The sequence below is a fragment of the Eublepharis macularius genome, chromosome 6, assembly GCF_028583425.1.
Source record: "Eublepharis macularius isolate TG4126 chromosome 6, MPM_Emac_v1.0, whole genome shotgun sequence".
In the NCBI taxonomy this organism is placed as follows: Eukaryota; Metazoa; Chordata; class Lepidosauria; order Squamata; family Eublepharidae; genus Eublepharis; species Eublepharis macularius.
In genome coordinates, this window is record NC_072795.1 from 21500840 (window position 1) to 21519633 (window position 18794).

Sequence of the window (18794 nt, forward strand, 5' to 3'; positions counted from 1 at the left end):
GAAATGGAGCAGTAATTTTATATCAGTGGTCTCCCACAGGTAGCTCGTGAGCTATTGGTAGTTCACTGGGTGCTGTAGAGTTGCCCGTGCACCTCCTAGAATCTTCATTTCTGGTGCTTTTTCTAGTCCAAGTTCTGTTTCTAGGGCAGGACAAAAAGTTGGTAACATGCTGGGGGATGAGGCTCGGGATACTTTCATTACTCTCAATGAAGAGAAGGTTGTGTTGACCCCTTGTATTTCATGAACCAATATTTTTCATCCTATGTCTATCCTTTTCAGTAAACCAAACTTATTCATTTATTTACTTCATTAATTCCATACCTTTCTCCCCAATGAGACTCAGAGCGGCTTACATCATTCTCCTCTCTTCCATTTTTCCCTCACAACAACCCTGTGAGGTGAGTTAGGCTGAGAGTGTATGACTCGTCCGAGGTCACCCAGCAAACTTTCATGGTGGAGTGGGGATTCGAACCTGGGTTTCCCAGATCCCTGTCCAACACTCTAAACACTACACCATGTTGGCTCTTGAGCACTGGGGAAGAAAATTAAGCGTACATCTGGTGTCTAATTCCATCCTTACTCCAAGTAATTGTCCTCTCAATGTTACTCTCAGAACCACCCTGTGAATTAAGCTAGGCTGAAAGAGAATGACTGGCAGTTAACAGGTGAGCTTCATAGCGGAGTGGGGATTTGAACCCAGGACTTCACAGCTGCAGTCCAGTTCTCTAACTGGTACACCAACCAGTTGGTAATCTGTAAAAACCTTGCAAGGAAGGGAATGACCGCCAGTCATTCAGCAGCATTAACACATGATAGCCTGTTAGATCTGCTATCATTTAGAACACGTATGAGTAACAAACAGACAAACACACACACACACACACACACAGAACAGCACACCAGAAAGCTTTCAGGGTAAAGGGAGGGGAGAGGGTGAAGGGCTCCCAATACTTACCTGACTGTGTCCACCAGTGCTAATACAGCATGCTCGGAGCTTATACAAAGTGCCTGGTTTCAAGTAGGTACATATACATTCTGTCTCAGATCCTCTGTAGGCTACTTCCCACTGATTTGCTGTGAGGTTAATTGGTAACAGATAAAACCATCACTACACGGCTAGTGTACTTGCTTAGACTTCATTAAATCACAGGCCTTCGAGCGACTAAAGGAAGTGGAAAAATTGATGGGGAGAAGCAGCCAACTGCCTCTTTATACCATCAAGTTTCTTGCCTTGAAAAGTTCTAAACTCAGCCATGACAATTTTAAAAATGGAATTCAATGTATGAAAATGCCACTGCAATAATATGGTCGGATGCCACAGGAATATTTCTGTTAATGGAAGGGAAGGTGATTTTCACCAGTCCCTCTCACACACTGCAGACCTCCAAATCCTCCTTTTTGCTGTTTCTGAGGGGGCCCCCGTCTCTCAAGGAAAAGCATTTCAGTGATAACTGAAGTCCTTTTCCCTTGACGGAAATCCCTTCTGTGGGAAGAAATTTTCTACTGGATCAAAGCTATAACCTCTCATTAGTTTTGACACTTTATAAAATAATGGTACATACGAAGAAATCAGCATATTTTCTCTACTTTGATTTTTAAAAGAAGGTTCTTGTGGCCTGTGTGTGTGTGTGTGTGTGTGGTGCCCTCAAGTCAGAGCTGACTTACGGCAACCCCTGGTGGAGTTTCCATGGCAAGAGTCTAACAGAGGTGGTTTGCCATCACCTGCTTCTTGAACCCTAGTCTTCGTTGGAGGTCTCCCATCCAATTACTAACCAAGGCCGACCCTGCTTAGCTTCTGAGATCTGACAAGATCAGGCTCACCTGAGGCCTGGGATCTGTCTTGAAATATATCTCAGCAAGAAACTACTAATTTATATACTCCATTTCAGGAAGATCTCTGCTCTTGCTTGCTAGCTGCAGGTACACATTTCCCACTGCTCTGCTAATTTATTTATCGATTAATCCATAACCAAAATGGATCATCCAAGTTCCATAGCTTAAGGAGTATACAACTTTTGGACAATTTCTGTCCCCTTATTCTCAACTGATTTAATCCAATAATGTTTTCATGCAGTATAACAGACATTATTAAAAATGACTGGAGTAAAATTTACCTTCAGAGTTTCCTTCTGAAATTTCTAACAAGTAATTTAGGATTTCCGAACCACCATTATCTTCAGGAGGATCTGTGACAAAACACAAAAGAGATTCATGGTAGAGGGAAACAAAAAAAAATTAATTTTATCTTTATTGTACACTAGCTTTTAAGGAACATGAGGTCAAGAGTCTCCCACTATTGGTTGATGCGTCCCATCTAGTTCACATTTCTCCATTATACCAGGAAGACCTGCTGGTATACTCGTTCCTCTAAAGAGAAGCGTTTGTGTTTCTCAAGCCCTCAGCTGATTCTTAGTTCACATATTCTCATCTCTGCACAACTTCTCATGCAGCTTCCCCATTTACGGAATGGCATCCCCCCTTTCTCTTGGTTGTTTCCATCTGCACGTAGCTATCGTGTCATTTGAGCAGGGCTGGGCCACTATGGGAGTTCATCTGCCACGTTCTGTTCAAACTAACCATTTTCTCTCTTGGGTCAAGTTCCAGAGAAGCTGATTAAGCCAAGGGGGCATCCAAAGTCCACAGAGCACAGCATCGATTGGTTGGTGCCTCCAAAGTTACAAACCTGCTTCCCATCCCAAGTTCCGGGGCAGTTTTGAAAAAGTGATGGTGCTTTAAAGTGCCCAGGAAATCACGCTTAAATCAAACACTTGCACAAATGCTGCCTGAAATGTTTTTGTAATGGGTGGTGAGCTTTCCTGAAGCATGGGAAGCGGTGGAAGAGATGGCTGTAACTGAAAACTGATTCACTGGCATGTATTTACTCTGCACCTTGATACTCCAGTGCCACCTTATTCTCTTTTCCCCATCTTCACCTGAGGCATTTGCCCTTGGTACCAAAGGCAGTAAACACTAATAAGATGCATATTGCTTAAGATAGCCTTTTAAAGGTGTGAGACTTTAAGACAATGAGGTCTAGTAACATGGAAGGATAACTCTTACCCCATTTGACACCGAAGCCCTGAGATGTTATTGGGCCTTTAACCACAGGTCTGGTGGGAGGCCCTGGCCTGTCAGGGCTCGTGGTACAGACCAAGATGTCACTGGGACTACTCTTTCCTTCTACATTGGAGACAATAAGCTGAAACAAAATAAAAATGATGAGCTGCAAACTCGAGCAGCAAGCAGCATGATCCAAGTTACCTGAAGCCACCCACAAGCATCTTTGTCAGTAAAAATACCCTTTACACAACAGCACAGTTAATTTTGATAAAATAAGGTATTCCAAGGTTCTCAGACATTACACTAGCAAGCCTCTTTAACACACTAAAAGGAGATGTTTACATATACTACTAGCAAAGGAATGTTTTGATTGCTCCCTCCCCCTTCCTCCCCCTAATTGCCTCTTCTCTCTCCTCCTCTTCTGTATTTGACCAGTCTCTGTATCAGGCATCTGACGAAGAGAACTGTGATTCTCGAAAGCTTATGCTACAATAAAATTGGTTAGTCTTAAAGGTGCTACTGGACTCTTTTTTGATTTTGCTACCACAGACTAACACGGCTAACTCCTCTCCTTTACGCTAGATACAGGCTTGGATCCAGCAGTCTTTACATGGCCATGGAGCATGGGTTTCTCACTGCCATCCTCTTGCAGCCCCAAATGCCTTCTGAAATGCTGCTCCCAGGAGACCCTAAGAACAGCATTCTGGGGGATATCCGAGGTTGCAGCAGGAAGCAAGGAAGTTGCACTCCATGGTGCTCTGTTGGATCCCAGCACCTGTAAGAAGTCAGGTATCCGGAGAAAGGAGCTTTCATATTTGAAGAAGGGAGTTTTGACTCTTGAAATCTTATACCCTGAAAAATCTTGTTGGTCTCTAAGGTGTCACTGGACTCAAGTTCTGATATATTGCAGACAAACACAGCTACCTACTTGAGACTAAGAAGTCAGTTTCACTGAACAAAACTTAGTTTCAGGTGGGTAACTGTGTAGGTCAGCAGTAGAAGAGCAAGATTCAAGCCCAGGGTTGAATCAGGATACAGAATTTTTCTCGCATGACAGATGCTGATTTTCTCCACACCCCTACTCTATCAAGCTAATTACAATGTGTATTATAGCTAGCTTCCTCACACTCCAGTTTGCAATACCTCTCCCACCCTCTGCCTGCATTATGAAGACTCCTACCTTTTCCTACTCCATATATCTGACTAAGAGAGCTTTCACTCGTGAAAGCTCATACCCTGGAAATCTCGTTGGTCTCTAAGGTGCAACTGGACTCAAATCTTGCTGAACGAAACTTGTGAGCACAGTAACAGATTTGAACGTGCCTTACCGTCTTTTGGATTGTACCTACTGCCTGGAATTAAGACCTAGTGAAACCGGTAGTATTTGCTTACAAGTAACACATTTAGAACCACAGTGTCAAGCTCAGGTACTAGAGGCACAGTGGGAGGGACTAGTCAGACTTCCCCAGGGTGATGGTAGCAGAAAGAAGTTCCTTGCCCAGTTGACTTGAAGGTTGAAGCATTCAGGTTTGCACACCTCTCCTTCCCATCTGCTATGAGTTTCTGCAATTATTGTGTCTACATGGGTCCCAAATGATCAACCCATACAGGACGGACTCCCGATAATGAGGAAGTTAGAGGGAAGGACAGTTGTTATTACAGAGACAGAAATTGCCAAGAAAATAAAAGGAGGGATGATGGGGGTGGGGAGGGGAGAAAGGTCCTCAAGACAATGTGAAGCAAATGCTTTCCTGCACTGGGAGTCATGCACACAAGCCAAGGGAGCTTTGTGCAAGTGAATGGATTCATAGCACAGACATTCTGGAAAAGACTGACTTGATGTTACGGCCTGACCCACAGACTCTTTAATCTCTCTGTAGGATTCTCCTTTGCAGACAAAAATATATTACGGGCAGATTATTAAACCTGAGGCTGAATGGATTTAAGACAGAGGAAGCAGACTTAAAATAGCAATGCATGCATGATTTATTTCTCGTCCAACCAATTCAAGGATCTGGAAATGCTATGTCCGTTCATTTCAGTTACCTTGTAATGAACAGATTGTATTTGGGAATGAATTCCAGATTTTTTCGACAACCTGTATGTACGTTGGCACAAATTCATAAATGTGTTTGGGGATATCCAGATACATCCAGTGGGAGGGTGAACTGATTGAGACCCTCCAATACATGTGATCATCTCGTTTCAAGTGAAATGGCTACCAGGTGTATTGGGAGGATTGCAGGTAGCACGCACTCCCAGTACACATGGTGGACTATCCCCAAATTTAACATTTGAATGTTTATGCAAACAGTTATAAAGAGTTGCAAGCATTTATGGAAAAGAATTACTTTCCATGTTGTAAAGACATCTCTCCTTTCAATCTTGATTTTGCATGTTTATAAAAACCTTTTTACCGGAAGGGAAAGTGGAGCTGCTGGTTTAAACAGCTTTCACGGCTCTGAAAGATTGCTTGCCTTTCATCAGACACACATCCCTGCACGATTATCAACAGGGGTACGTGTAAAGTGTTTCCCACTGAGAACACGATTCCTCTGAGCAATCACACAGGATACGATACACCAAACAAGGGAATGGCTTTCCAGTTATCCTTGTTAAACAAGTTCTTACGTGCTGACAAAGAAAATGTAAAATTTAAGAGCGCTTGCCTAAATAACAAAAAGTAAGCCTGCCACCTTGTGGATAGAAGCTAAAAATGCATCTAAAGTTAAGATAGCTAGGGCAGTTTAAAGCATCAATTCTGCGCTAGTGCTATAGAAGAAGAGCACAAGTTATAAGGAAAGCTGCCGTCTAAATTTCTGGGCACACCTCTTGTCGTGATGGGAAGAAGCAAGCAAAGACAAAATATAAAGACCTGCATATTTTAACTTGTTGATTAACCAACTATACATCTAATCTTCAAGAGTCATTTTTTACTCCAGGACATGCTTCTTCTTTTTTTTTTTTTGGAAGCCTCTTTGTGCCTGATATGTTCATTCCATCATTATGTAATGAACAGGAAAACAATGAAAGATGATCTTTTCTGCTAAGCAGTAGCTTTTGTTTATTGAACTACAAGTTACACCACCTCACAGGGCAGAGGTCTGTCCCTCAAATATCTCCAAAGAGAGGCAAGACACAAGCAGATCTGTTAAGGGTTCTCTAGATTTGGATTCCCTACATTGATGGGGAGTGGGGGTTGGACTAGGTGGCCTCAGAGGCCCCTTCCAAATCTACAATCCTGTGTGCTTCAGTATCTCATAAGAGAACCTATGTGTTGAGTTCCTGGCAATACACACACATGTTTACATATCCTGGGCCCAGCTTTGTTAATATTAGGAGCATCTTTTTTCAATTACCTGTAAGCCAACCTTTATCCAGATCCTGCTGGCTATGTGGACTCATGGCACTGTAAGCTCCAGACTGGACTACTGTAATATGCTGTGTGTGGGGCTGCCTCTGAAGATGTCTTAGAAGCTCCAATTAGAACAGACTGAAGCAGCAAACGTCCTTTTCAGGGCAAGCTGCCCAGAGCACAAAATTCCAGTGCTTCATTAACTGCACTGACTACACCTCTTTGCTTCTGGACCCAGTTCAAAGTACTAGTTACTACCTTTAAAGCCCTTCATGGTCTTGGGCCTGAAACATACTGCTTTGTGACAGTTATTATGTTCTTCAGACAGCCTCCTCTTTAGGACACCCTCCCTTAGGACTAGCGGCATAGCCACAGTGAGATAATGCAAGATTCATGTCCAGTAGCACCTTAAGAACCAACTAGATTTCCTTTTCCACGGTGGGCCAAGTCCTTTGGAATGGTTTGCCAGAGTAGGCAAGAGGAGGGGTGCCTTCTGTTGCTACATTTAGAAAGGCATGTCCAGAAGAGAGAGCATTTGGTGGGAGGGTAAAAAATTTATCAGATTTGCCTGTGAGTTTTCTGATCGTGATTGGAATGCTTTTAAATTGGTAATTTGTCTATTTTTACCTGTTTAAATGTTGTTAATTGGAGTACTACTTATGTCCTTGTTAACTTGGTCGCTACATTGTTCGCTGCCTTATGGCCAAAGACATAGGGTGGGATAGAGAGGTTTTAAACAAACAAACAAACAAACACACATCCACACATAAAATAAATAAATACACACATCTGTGTGTGTAAGCTGAACCGATTAAGCAAATAATCAGTAGAAAGGTAAATGCTATTTAATGAAACCTAAGAAAATTAACCAAAACTGTATGAGTGGAATTGCTTTTGCATACCAGAGCGCTGCTGTAGCATAGTGGTTAAGCAGCTGGATTGCAAATCAGCACTCTGCTAGTTCAGCTCCCACTACTGCTATGAACTTTGCAGGTGGCCTTGGGTAAGCCACTCCTCTCAGCCCCAACTCCCCAGCTGTATTGTGGGGATAATAATAACAGCGACTTTGTCCTCCACTCTGAATGGGGTGTTAATCTGTCCAGAAGGGCGGTATATAAGCACACTGCTATTATTATTGCTGCTATTAATTAGCCAAGTTGGGTCTAAGAAAAGGCATCCCTCTACAGCAGTCACATCTATTCCGTCAGCAGCTTTATTCCAAACTGCAGAGCTGAGATAGTCTTGATCTTATACTTTATATAATATAGTGCTAATAAAATTACTACCACATTTTCCCTCTGCTCACCACCTTTTCAAAAAGGGATCTCTGGTGCTATAAGAAGTGCAGCGGCACCTTAGCATAAGTTTTCACAAGTCAGAGCTCACTTCATCAGATGCAAACTCAGTCTGATTTTCAACTGGAAGCTGCCATTATTTCCTCTAACCTAACTTAACCTATTTCTTTTAACCTAAGTCGGCAGCAGATCCTGTACTTGATGCAGACGAGAAACCTCAACATGATCACTTGGAACATTTTTTCTCCTCCTTTTTGAAAAAACATACAGCCTTATAAAGAGTTCCAGAGAGCATGAAAGCTTGCACATTTATTACGTTTTGACTCACCTGTTAGTTGCCTTGGTGGCCTTGACTGGGCTTTATAGGGCTTTGGATTTATAATTTTTTAAAGAATAAGCTCCTTTTCTTATCAGCTAATGCTGTTTGTTTGATAATATCCCACGCACAATGCTACATTTATGGAAGTTTTCTGAGTTTGATAAATATGTCAGGAGATTTTCAGATGTCACTTTCTATTGTTCAAAACCATCAGGGCAACAGAGGCTGCCAAACAACTGAGAAGAGGAGGGAGTTTTCTATTCTATTTGAAGTCTTCATAAGAGAATTTTTAAATCAACGCTAGATGTTACTACAAAATGCATGCCTTCTACAGAAAACCAGCAGCTCCGTGTCTCCTCCTCTCTTCTCTGCAAAATTGTGCTTTTCTGTGTTAACAGTTGCAACAGAAAGGGATGTGAATGGGGAAAGCTTACCCTGAATTTATATTGTGTGCTTCTTTTGAGATTTTTCACAGTACAGGTACGGTCTTCTCCAGTGTACTTTGGATGAAACACACTATCCTAAAGTTAAAGACCAAAACACAATACCATCAACAACGTCACGGGACGAAAGAACGACACATTACTGTCTCGGGCACATGGCACAAAGAGCAACCGTTAATCAGCCCTAAGGTAAGTATGCTTACGAAGTTCTCTCCTGAGAAATTTCCCCCATGATTTAGGTCACCAATTTATCTGTTTCTGGTACTGAGTATTTCTCGTGTTTGCTTCTTCAGGGGCGTTTCTCCTCCCTTTCCCCGTTGTTTTTTCATATGAGCATATCACCATGTTTCTTTCTATTAAGCTTCTTCATGCAGGAACATGCTGTAATGCACTGCTTTACAAACATGAATGCCCCTCTATGCTGCAGGAAGAGGGAGGCTGAGATTTCCTCTAAAAGGGTTTCTTCTTTTTTGATGATGCCGACCAGTTTTGTGGTTGGGCACAGGAATCTGAATGCATACCCATCGTCTGATTAATGTGCTCTAACGGTGCAATCCTATGAAGAGTTACTCCAGTCTAATCCCATTGACTTCAATGGGCTTAGACCGGAGTAACTCTTCTTAGGATTGCACTGTAAGAGTTGGACGTGTACACCCTCTCCCTACCCACCCCCTTTTTGATTGCTGCAGACATGTGCCCACTTGCATCATCACGCACTAAACTCTTTTTTTTGCAAATTGCACTGTTCCGTTATGCATGAATGTGCATACACATGCAGTGCCCAGGGGGAGGACAAATAGTGCATGCTCCAAATCTGAAATGAATTTGAAATCCTCCATATTTCTTTCTTTGTTTACTTCATTTATAGCCCACTTTTCTCCCCATTGTTTCTAACATTTCCCCCTTCTCTATATAGCAATCAGAACATGGGGTACAGCCAATCCATGGAAGAATAGAACAGGAATGTAGAAGCCTAAGTCCGATCAGCCTCTTGTAGTTCTATTATTACATTTTTTCATCCTGCTGTTTTTCCAAAGAGCTAAGAACAGCCTATGTGGCTCTCCTTCAGTTTACGCTCATGACCACCCTGTTAAGTTAGTAGAGTAGGCAGAGAATGTGCCGCTGGCCCAAGGTCACGCAATGGTGAGTGGGGATTTGAACTCAGACCTCTGCAGTCGTAGCCTGACACTCAGTCACTACACTACACTGGTTACAGCCGTGCCAGCAATAATTATGGGTCTAGTTCAGCTAAATAACATTAAAATTGCTGCAAAATAATGCTGGGGGAAATATTTGATATCTGTGTTAAATTTCAAGTGTGGAAACACTGCAAAAAGCAAGCTCCGTAAATCAAGTCTGTAGATGAATCACTCCAAATTATTTTAACCGGGGGCTGACAGCTTCTGTCTTTCATCGATACTTCTGCTTTCACGATCAGCTTGCCAATTTTGCCTGTTGCAAAAAAAGACAGTCTTGTCTTGCTGACACGACTTTAGAATCGCATAATCTACATTTGATTTTGGTTCGTTAAAAAAAAAAATGATGGCCTAATCGGAATCTAAGAATGACGAATATAGTTAGACATTGCTGCTTTTTATCCCACAGGTGAACAAAGGTCCTGGGAGCTGCGTGACTCAAAAAGCAACACATGTTCCTAAGGACACCGGGTTAAGGACACTCACAATCAGAAACTTAACATGCACTTATTCATATTTCTTGAATACACAGACGTGACTGACCTTTCATGGAAAAAAAACCTACAGGGCTGTAAAGGCAGTCGCCCAAACACCCTGTTTTAAAACACTGCCCATCGCAACTATAGTATTACCTTTTATCCTAATTTCCAGACCTATATAGATCCCTCTTCTGTAATATGACCAGTGCTAGTTGAAAAGCAAGAAACCTAGCATAAAGTGCAGTGCACAGCTAGATATAGCCAGACCTGGTTTTTCTTCTGCCCTTTGCAAAGACGCAAGGACAGTGGCGGTGATCAGGAAGTGGAGGAGACCCGTGCTCCCATTCTAATGGGGACCTTTTCTCCTTCAGCAGGGGCTAAAAACGGAAGTGGGATGAGGAGTTGAATGGGTTGCAGCAGGTACTTGGGTCTGCATTTAGCTGGTATTCTGTCATCGGAACTTACATTATCCTCCTCCTGTATCTCCAGAATGTATGTGATCACTTCTTCTGGTGTGCAGCCTTCTGCTTTATTCCACTGCAAGGTGATCCATGTGACTCCAGCCCGAACAAGCCTTGGTGCAGAAGGGGTTTGAGGGATATTCCCTGATGTGTAGCACACAACTTCTTGGCTAAAGCCACTGTGAAGCAGCAGAGAGAGCAAGCAGAAGAAGGATGATCCTTCAAACAAAGTTCATGGGGCCGTTTGATTCTGCACGAGGCAGAGGCTGTACTTACTCAAATAACAGCCCCTTTGGTTTAGGGCAGCAGTTCTGAAACTTCAGCAACTGAAGGAACTCCCAAGATTTTTCAGCAACCTGACACACACACACCCAGTTCTAGTAGTACAGCCCTACGCATTTCTGCCTGACCACAGCCACAGTCTACTTCCTAAACGCAAAGGGGCTGTTGTTCCACCAGAGGGCTTCCACAGATGTTGTTCTGCTTCCTCTTTGCAATCCTTGCTTCCCCCCCTTGTGTGATGTGTTTCCATCTTGATCTCTGCATCTAGGTTCTAAGGCAAGTCCAACCTCACACTTGCTCTGAGCGAGGAAGCCCAAATATTCTGGAAAGTGTCTGAATGTGATATTTTCTCAAAATAGTTCAGGTCGGCAAACCTTGGGCCATTTAATCTGCTCACCCGTCTTGTAGGATAGGTTAAGTCAAGCATGACCAGCCCTTCATGCCAAACAGAAGGGATTCTGAACACCCGTATCCCAAGTCCTAACCCAACATCCCATGACAAACCCTCCAAAATGAAACTGTGATTTAGAATTTAAAAGAACAGTGGGTCATTATTGGACCGCAAGCAACTTCTTACCTAGTGCCAATGTCGTTCTGAGCTGCTAATCGGAATGTATAACCCATAGCTGGACAGAGTTTTGTCATCTTGTAATGTTTTTGGCTTCCAAAGTAACATTCTCTGAAACCATTGTTTCGTTTTCCCTGAATGAAAATAGTGCATTATTTTAGCAACATCCTGAAATTATTTCCCCCCCCCCCAAAAACCTTATAAATATTGATGGAGCTAAAAAAATGGATAAACTTTACTATGGAAGGTTTTTTTTTACAGGGGGTGCAAACAAAACATCAAGGAGAAAGGGGCTGCAAGTGACTATTTCAAAGATGAGATGCTAGCTCAGCTGACTGTTCCACTAAACACACATCCCGCCTTGTTTAATGTGTATGTGCACAATTGTTTTTTGTGTGGGCTTACAATTGTCTTCAGTAAGACTGGAAACGTCAGGCAATCAGGATGTTTTATCAAGTAAAACATGAATTTCAGATTAAAACCTTATCTAGATTGACAGGTCGGTCTGACAAGCAACCCGGGGCCCAAGCGTTTCAGAGGGACTATCACTGGTACGCCATACGAGTCCAGGTTCTGTGTGGGTTGGGGGAGGAGTAAATTAGATATTTCTGGCAACCCTCTCACCCCCCAGTTTCTCTCTCACTTGATTTTAATATTTGGAAAATTCCAAGTTCACATTTCATAATGGTCCCCGAATCATAAGTTTCTGAGCAGCCACAAAACAACCAGGACGTGAATGAAGATTCTAGCGGCCCAATCCGCAACACACAAAATGGGAGACTCATTAAAATACAAATGCAAGAACATTATACTTTCTCCTGTTTCTGGATAAGAAGCCCAGGAACGCCTCCAAACACAGTTCCATCTCTCTCTATAATGAAACCATTTTTATGAGCAGTCAACTGTCAGTGCCCGTTTGCTAAGGAGTCTAGCAGCTTTTTCAGATGTTCATCTTCAATTTTTTTTAAAAAAAGCAAATCCATGAACATATAATATTTGCTACCAGAGATGGCATTTCATTTTTCTCCAAGCTAAATTGGGGCTGGCTGATATTTCAAATCTCTCACAGTGACTCATGTTTCATATCCCATTGGCAATAACATCAGAGGCTGGCTGATATATCTAATTAACAAAACATTAATCGCTTGGAATCCTCCCTTCTTTCAAAATAAAAGTTTTAGTGGCTGCTGCAGTTTGGGAAGAGGGCCTCAGCCAAGCAGAAAATCCATGGGTCTTACATTCTTCCCAGAATCCACTGTCATTTTGTATTCTCCTCTTCCAATTTTGTGCCCAATTTAGAGATAACAATCTGCAAAAGGCTCTTTCAATACACTTCCCTGTTTCCTCATTATATTTCCTCATTAACTCTGCATGAAAGGGTAGCTGCTGTAGCATAGTAATTAAGTGGTCGGGTAGCGAGTCAGCACTCTGCTGGTTCGAATCCCACTACTGCCTTGAGCTCAGTAGGTAGCCCTGACTAAGCCATTCCTCTCAGGTCCAGCTCCCCAACTGTATCGTGGAGATATAATAATAAAACTGACTCTGTGGGGCACTGATCTGTCCAGAAGAGTAATATATAAGCGCTATTGTCAATCTATAACAACAACAATCTACTAACAATCTACAACAGCAGCTCACAAACTTGCTGATCCCTTTCTTCTTGGTGGTCTTCAAATCATGCACCACCCCAAGATGGATTTTTGCCATTCAGAATTCCAAATGCACGCCTCAGTTGCTGGTAGACTCATGTGCTTATATGGCTGGTTATTCCAGAGCCATGAAAAAAGAACCCAAGCACTGATTACGCTGTGGTCCAAAGGGCCTTTGTACTGTGAACAGCTGAGCTGGGCAGAAAATCAGCAAGGACAATTTCTCCTATCATACTGCTAGAAAGAACTCCAGTTTCCAAGGGCATTCCTTCTTGTTAGTTAGGCACAAGCTCTGTCCATGCTTGAAAATCTGGACTTAGAGATTCAAAACTGCTTAGGAGCTCCTAAACTGACAGTGCTGTCCCTTAGCAGAGTTATACGCTTCTGAGTCTAGCGAAGTCAATGGGCTTTGGAAGGGGAATGCAACCACTTTTGATAGCACTGTAAATGTACAGAAGACTTATTCTGCAGAGTATACTTCCTAGGAGGTTGTTTTCTGTGGGATAACAAGGCTACAAAAGGAAGGCAAACTTTGTAACAAGCATTGGTACCGTATGGTTGTCTCTGAACTGGACTGTATTATTTACATGTGGCCCAAGACATTTGACACGTTTATCAAAGCAATATGAGACTCTGGATTTCCACAGAGAGGGAAGGTGGAAGCTACACAGGGTCAATTCTTGGATGGATGACCACTAAGGAAGACTCTTCAGAGGAAGGCACGGGCAAACCACCTCTGCTTCCCACCTGCCTTGAAAGCCCCTTGCTAAATTGGTTGCAACTTGATGGCACGTACACATGCGTGCATTTCCACAATTTCATTCTCTAGTGTGTTTTTTACCACCGCTCCCCCGCACTCCAGCAAAACCAGAGATTTATATTGCAACAAAATGCTTGTTCCCCCTTTTTTGATGGATCTCTTACCTCATCCCACTCTAAAAGGTAGCTGGTGATTTTCGAACCATTGTCAATAGGGGCCTACACGTTTAAAACAAAAAGAAAAAAAGAGAGGGAACAACTTATTAAGAAACTCAATGGGCAGCTTCCCAAAAACACTCTCCGGGAATTTTTTACAGCAGGAAAATAAATAGATGTGGCACCTGGGGATGTGTTTTGTGGGCTTCGCTATGGATCCCACGTAAAATTTTACAGAGGTAACTTGTCCTCTTATCCAGGCAAGAGGCCTAGGAGGTCTCACTGGACTTTGAAGCAACTCCAAGTTCTGACTCATGTAATACAATGGCTGCGTGGTTGCCACTGAGTAGAAAGGTTGTGTGTTGAGTACAAAACACTATTCATGGGATTTGAGCTCAGTTTTAACCACATCAGCAAAAATCACATCTTTTTAAAGGTTTTCACTGTTCTAGTTAAATTAAGAAAACAATCCACATAATACCTTTTATTAGGACCAACCAAATGACACATAACAGTGTACAAGCTTTTGAGTTCTCCCAGAAAAGAACTCTTCTTCATGCTGAGTGTGGGAGAAGGTGGGATCGAAAATTTATAAATACATAAATAAATTTCTAAAATCCATTCCAAGAACTGAATCAGGCCCTCACTGCAATAGCTTTCTCTTTATTTATATTTATGCTACTAAGACACTGCGAACTAAGTAATTGGGATATACACTGTACACACTATAACAACACCAACATTTGATTTATATACCATCCTTCAGGACAACTTAAACGCCACACTCAGAGCAGTTTACAAAGTGTGTTATTACTATCCCCACAACAACAATCACCCCGTGAGGTGGGTGGGGCTGAGAGAGCTTTGAGAAGCTGTGACTGACCCAAGGTCACCCAGCTGGCTTCAAGTGGAGGAGTGGGGAATCAAACCCGGTTCTCCAGATTAGAGTCCTGCGCTCTTAACCACTACACCAAACTGGCTATCACATCAAGATTTTGTTTTAAAGAGGCACTTCTGCACATCTGTTAAGATAACACACAAAAAGAATGCTCATACAACTGCATTTACAGCAGCGTCAAAAGCGTTGCTTTACCAGGGTCATATTGCGTCAGTAACACAGAGCTGCTGTAGCATAGTGGTTAAGTGGCTTGGCTGCAAACCAGCACTCTGCTAGTTTGATTCCCGCTGCTGCTATGAAGTCTGCAGTTGGCCGTGGATAAGCCACTCCTCTCAGGCCCAGCTCCCCAGCTGTATTGTAGGGATAATAATAACACTGACTTTGTTTACCATTCTGAGTGTGGCACTAATCTGTCCAGAAGGGTGGTATATAAACACATTGCTGTTGTTGTTGCTGTTGTTACAGGAGTGGCAGGGAGAAATACACATGGAAAGATGGCTTTGGCAAAAGTGCAGGCCTAAGAACATAAGTACAGCCTGCAGGATCAGACCAGTGGTCCATCCAGCCCAGCATCCTTTTTCACACAATTGCCAACTAGTTGCCCTGGGGGGCCAAACAAACAGGGCCTAGAGGCTGAGGCGAGGCCCTCCTCCAATGCTGCCCCTCAGCACTGTATTCAGAGGGCTGCTGCCTGTGTAAATGGAGGCTCCCTTCAGTCACCAGGGCTAGCAGCCATCGATGGACCTCTCCTCCATGAATCTCTCTACCCCCCTTTTAAAGCTATCTATGCTCATGGCTCCTGCAACATTCTTTACAAAATATAGAAATGAAACAGCGTGACAACAGAGAATTCCTCACTCATCGGTTCAACTTATAAAAGTCTGGTCGTTCAATAGGTCAAAATCTGGGAGAAAGTCTGATGGGCAGGATTTTGGAAGCATCTCTAGACTCAGAAAGACCCCAGTCAGGGCAGTGGTTTGCTGAGAGAAGCCCTGGAAGAAAGTTCTTGAGTGACAACCAACATGGGAAAGCTCCCAAACTGAGCTGAGCATAAGGGAAGGGATCATAGACCCAGAGGGGTTAGCCGTGTTAGTCTGTAGTAGCAAAATGGAAGAGAGTCCAGTAGCACCTTTAAAGTTGGTTCGTCTTAAAGGTGCTACTGGACTCTTTTCTATTAAGGGAAAGGATGCGATGGATCCAGCGATGGGCAATGCTGCAAAAGCCTTAAGGAGCACTTGGACTTTGGTGGAGAAGGTTGCCGTTCCTGGGGCCGACTTCCTATGTTCACCTCCACTTTCCCCCCTTCCCCGTCATCTTGAAAAGAAACTCTCTTTACCCAACGCTTGGCTCTGCCCGAAGCTGCCCCCTCGTACACTCTGCGCTGCTTCCTCCCATCAGCATTTCCTGCACCTGGTTATTAAACATACCAGAAACCACCTGCTGTGCATTTAAACATCCTGAAAGATGTGCTGAATAAGAATGAGCACGTCTCAGACTGCCCTCCGGGAGCTTCCTTTTCCTCTCCTGAGAAACTGAGCGCAGAACAGGAATGCAAAGCAGCTCCCCGTTTACTGGATCGTGCTTCTTCGCGTGGCTGCAATGCAGGAGGACTGACTGGTGCCCGGAGGGTAGGAAGCGAAGGATCTGTGACTCCTAACCACTTCCTCTTTGTCTTCTACATGGCCTTATACAGAATTCAACAGCATAGCGCATGCTGCCTTTTTGATCTTTTATGCCGCTTACCTTCCATTGCAAAGTTAGGGAATTTTTGGTCCTGTGTGAAGGTTTGGGTGGGAAGGGGCATTCCGGGGCACAGCTGTGAGTGGTGAAGCCAACGGGTTCTGAACAGGATCCCTTTACCGAATTGTACACAGCGCATACCCTGAAAGCAGAAACAGAACGGGAGGGGAAACCGTTATTGCCTGTATTCGAAGCAGGTGAGCTTCATAATTTCTTTTCTCAATCTTAGGGTTGCTCAGTGGTTAGAGGCATCACATTGGTTAACACGTGGACACCTTTGGGGAGTCTAACAGAAACTCCTGATGCTGCTGAAGTCTTGCTAAAACCTAAACATGGGGCGGAAATTGTAATGTTAATCCTGTTTTGCCGGTCTACAAACAGTTGGTAGGGAACCTAACCAACCCCTAGCAAAGCAATTTTCTTTTAAAATTGTTCCAAACCTGCCTCACTTGTAACATCTCCTCGGCTGCCATTCTGTTGTGAATATAAAAGCATCGGACTAGTGGATGTAATGCATCTGATGAAGCGAGCTTCAACTCATGAAATCCCATGCCAGAATAAAATTTTGTTAGTATTTAAAGTGCCAAAGGACACCTGCTGTATTACAGTATAGAAATTCAGAACCACGTATCTTATCAATGCAACCCACTACCGAACACAGATCTACTCCCTGTAACAGATGGGTACCACCAACCTATTTCCTACGCCAGCAAATGCTTCAAAAACACTGAGAATTGGAGTTCTCACTACAGAATTTGTTCCCTTGGTGCAGGAGTTTTAATGCATTTTACTTTGTGCTACAGAATATTCTCAGTCCAGGTCAAGGGTAATATCTGTGAGCTGAAAAATGCCTTCCAGAACGGCCAGTTGTCAGCATCTAACGGCTGGCTGGCGAGAATCAGAACAAATTGAATCCATTTACGGATTCCCCCATCTGGAGGCTTGGCTTAACAATGCGAAAGCAGTATGCGCCAGGCAGCAGCCAAAGCCCCAAACGTTTCATCATCCTCATCATCTGCAGGCAACAGTTCAAATTAAACAGGATCTCATGTTATGGAGAGAAAAGTAACCGTATCGCTTTGTAAAAACATCTGCTATCTCCCTTCTCTTGGGCCATGCTCAGCCTTTACAGGATAGTTTTAAAAACCTGAATTCCAAGGCAAATATATTTATTGGTTTACAACATTAATATCCTGCCTTTCTACCCAATCTGGAAGCTAACAATTAAAACAGCATAATAAAATACAGCAAAAACAAATTAAAAGCACTTAAATGCATCATTACAAATGACTAAAATACATCATAAAGCCAACTAAAATAGAACTAAAATAAATGTGTAAAGTGGGGACTGCAAATTAAAACACAAGGCTAGGAGGGATTCTATAAACTATAAATTACTTAAGTTTTCTGCAAGAAAAATTGCAAATACATGAAATTCGAGAGATGGATGGATATCCATCCAAATGATCCACTTTAGAAGCTTATTAGATGAACTACAGATAGATTTACCAACATCCAGATAGTGGCTGGAGATCTCCGGGAATTACAGTTGATCTCCAAATGACAGTGATCCTGTGGAGGGTGTACTCTATGGCATTATATTCAGCTGAGATTCAGAGGAGTTAGCCACGTTAGTCTGCAGTTGCAAAGAGACTAGTAGCACCTTTCAGACTAACCAACTTTATTGCAGCATAAGCTTTCAAGAACCATAGCTCTCTTGCATCTGACGAAGAGAGCTGTGGTTCTTGAAAGCTTATGCTACAATTAAGTTGGTCAGTCTTAATGGTGCTACTGGACTCTTTAATATTACCCAGCTGAGGTCACTCCTATTCCTAAACCCCATCTTCCCCAGGCTCACCTTCAAAATCTCCAAGAATTTCACAACCCAGAGCAGGCAACCCTAACTACAGAGATAATGCAGGTGAAGTGAACATAAGTTATACCAGTAATAACGCTGTGGAGTCAAAAAAAAGGGGTTAAAATGTTGTCAATAAAATTAGTGCTGATGTCGTGATGGAGCTTGGTACAACAGAGAATTACTGAGCTTTATTACCTTGAAGTTCAATGGACAATGTTCTTTAAAGAAACTAACTCACATTAAAGAGGCTTCATGTAACATCCCTAAAGAAATATG

General features: G+C 42.9%; 1 protein-coding gene across 4 annotated transcripts in view; it reads right to left on the reverse strand.

Moving 5' to 3' along the window:
- FNDC3B (fibronectin type III domain containing 3B) overlaps positions 1-18794 on the reverse strand; it is a 360494-nt gene that overhangs the window by 72379 nt on the left and 269321 nt on the right. For all 4 annotated transcript variants that reach the window (XM_054983393.1, XM_054983396.1, XM_054983395.1 and 1 more), the window contains 8 exons: positions 16664-16802; positions 14032-14085; positions 11468-11592; positions 10613-10787; positions 8464-8550; positions 3061-3199; positions 2115-2186; positions 956-1074 (listed from right to left, as the gene is read on the reverse strand). In XM_054983393.1, coding sequence (XP_054839368.1) covers positions 956-1074; positions 2115-2186; positions 3061-3199; positions 8464-8550; positions 10613-10787; positions 11468-11592; positions 14032-14085; positions 16664-16802 — 910 coding nt within the window. The remainder of the gene's footprint in view (positions 1-955; positions 1075-2114; positions 2187-3060; positions 3200-8463; positions 8551-10612; positions 10788-11467; positions 11593-14031; positions 14086-16663; positions 16803-18794) is intronic.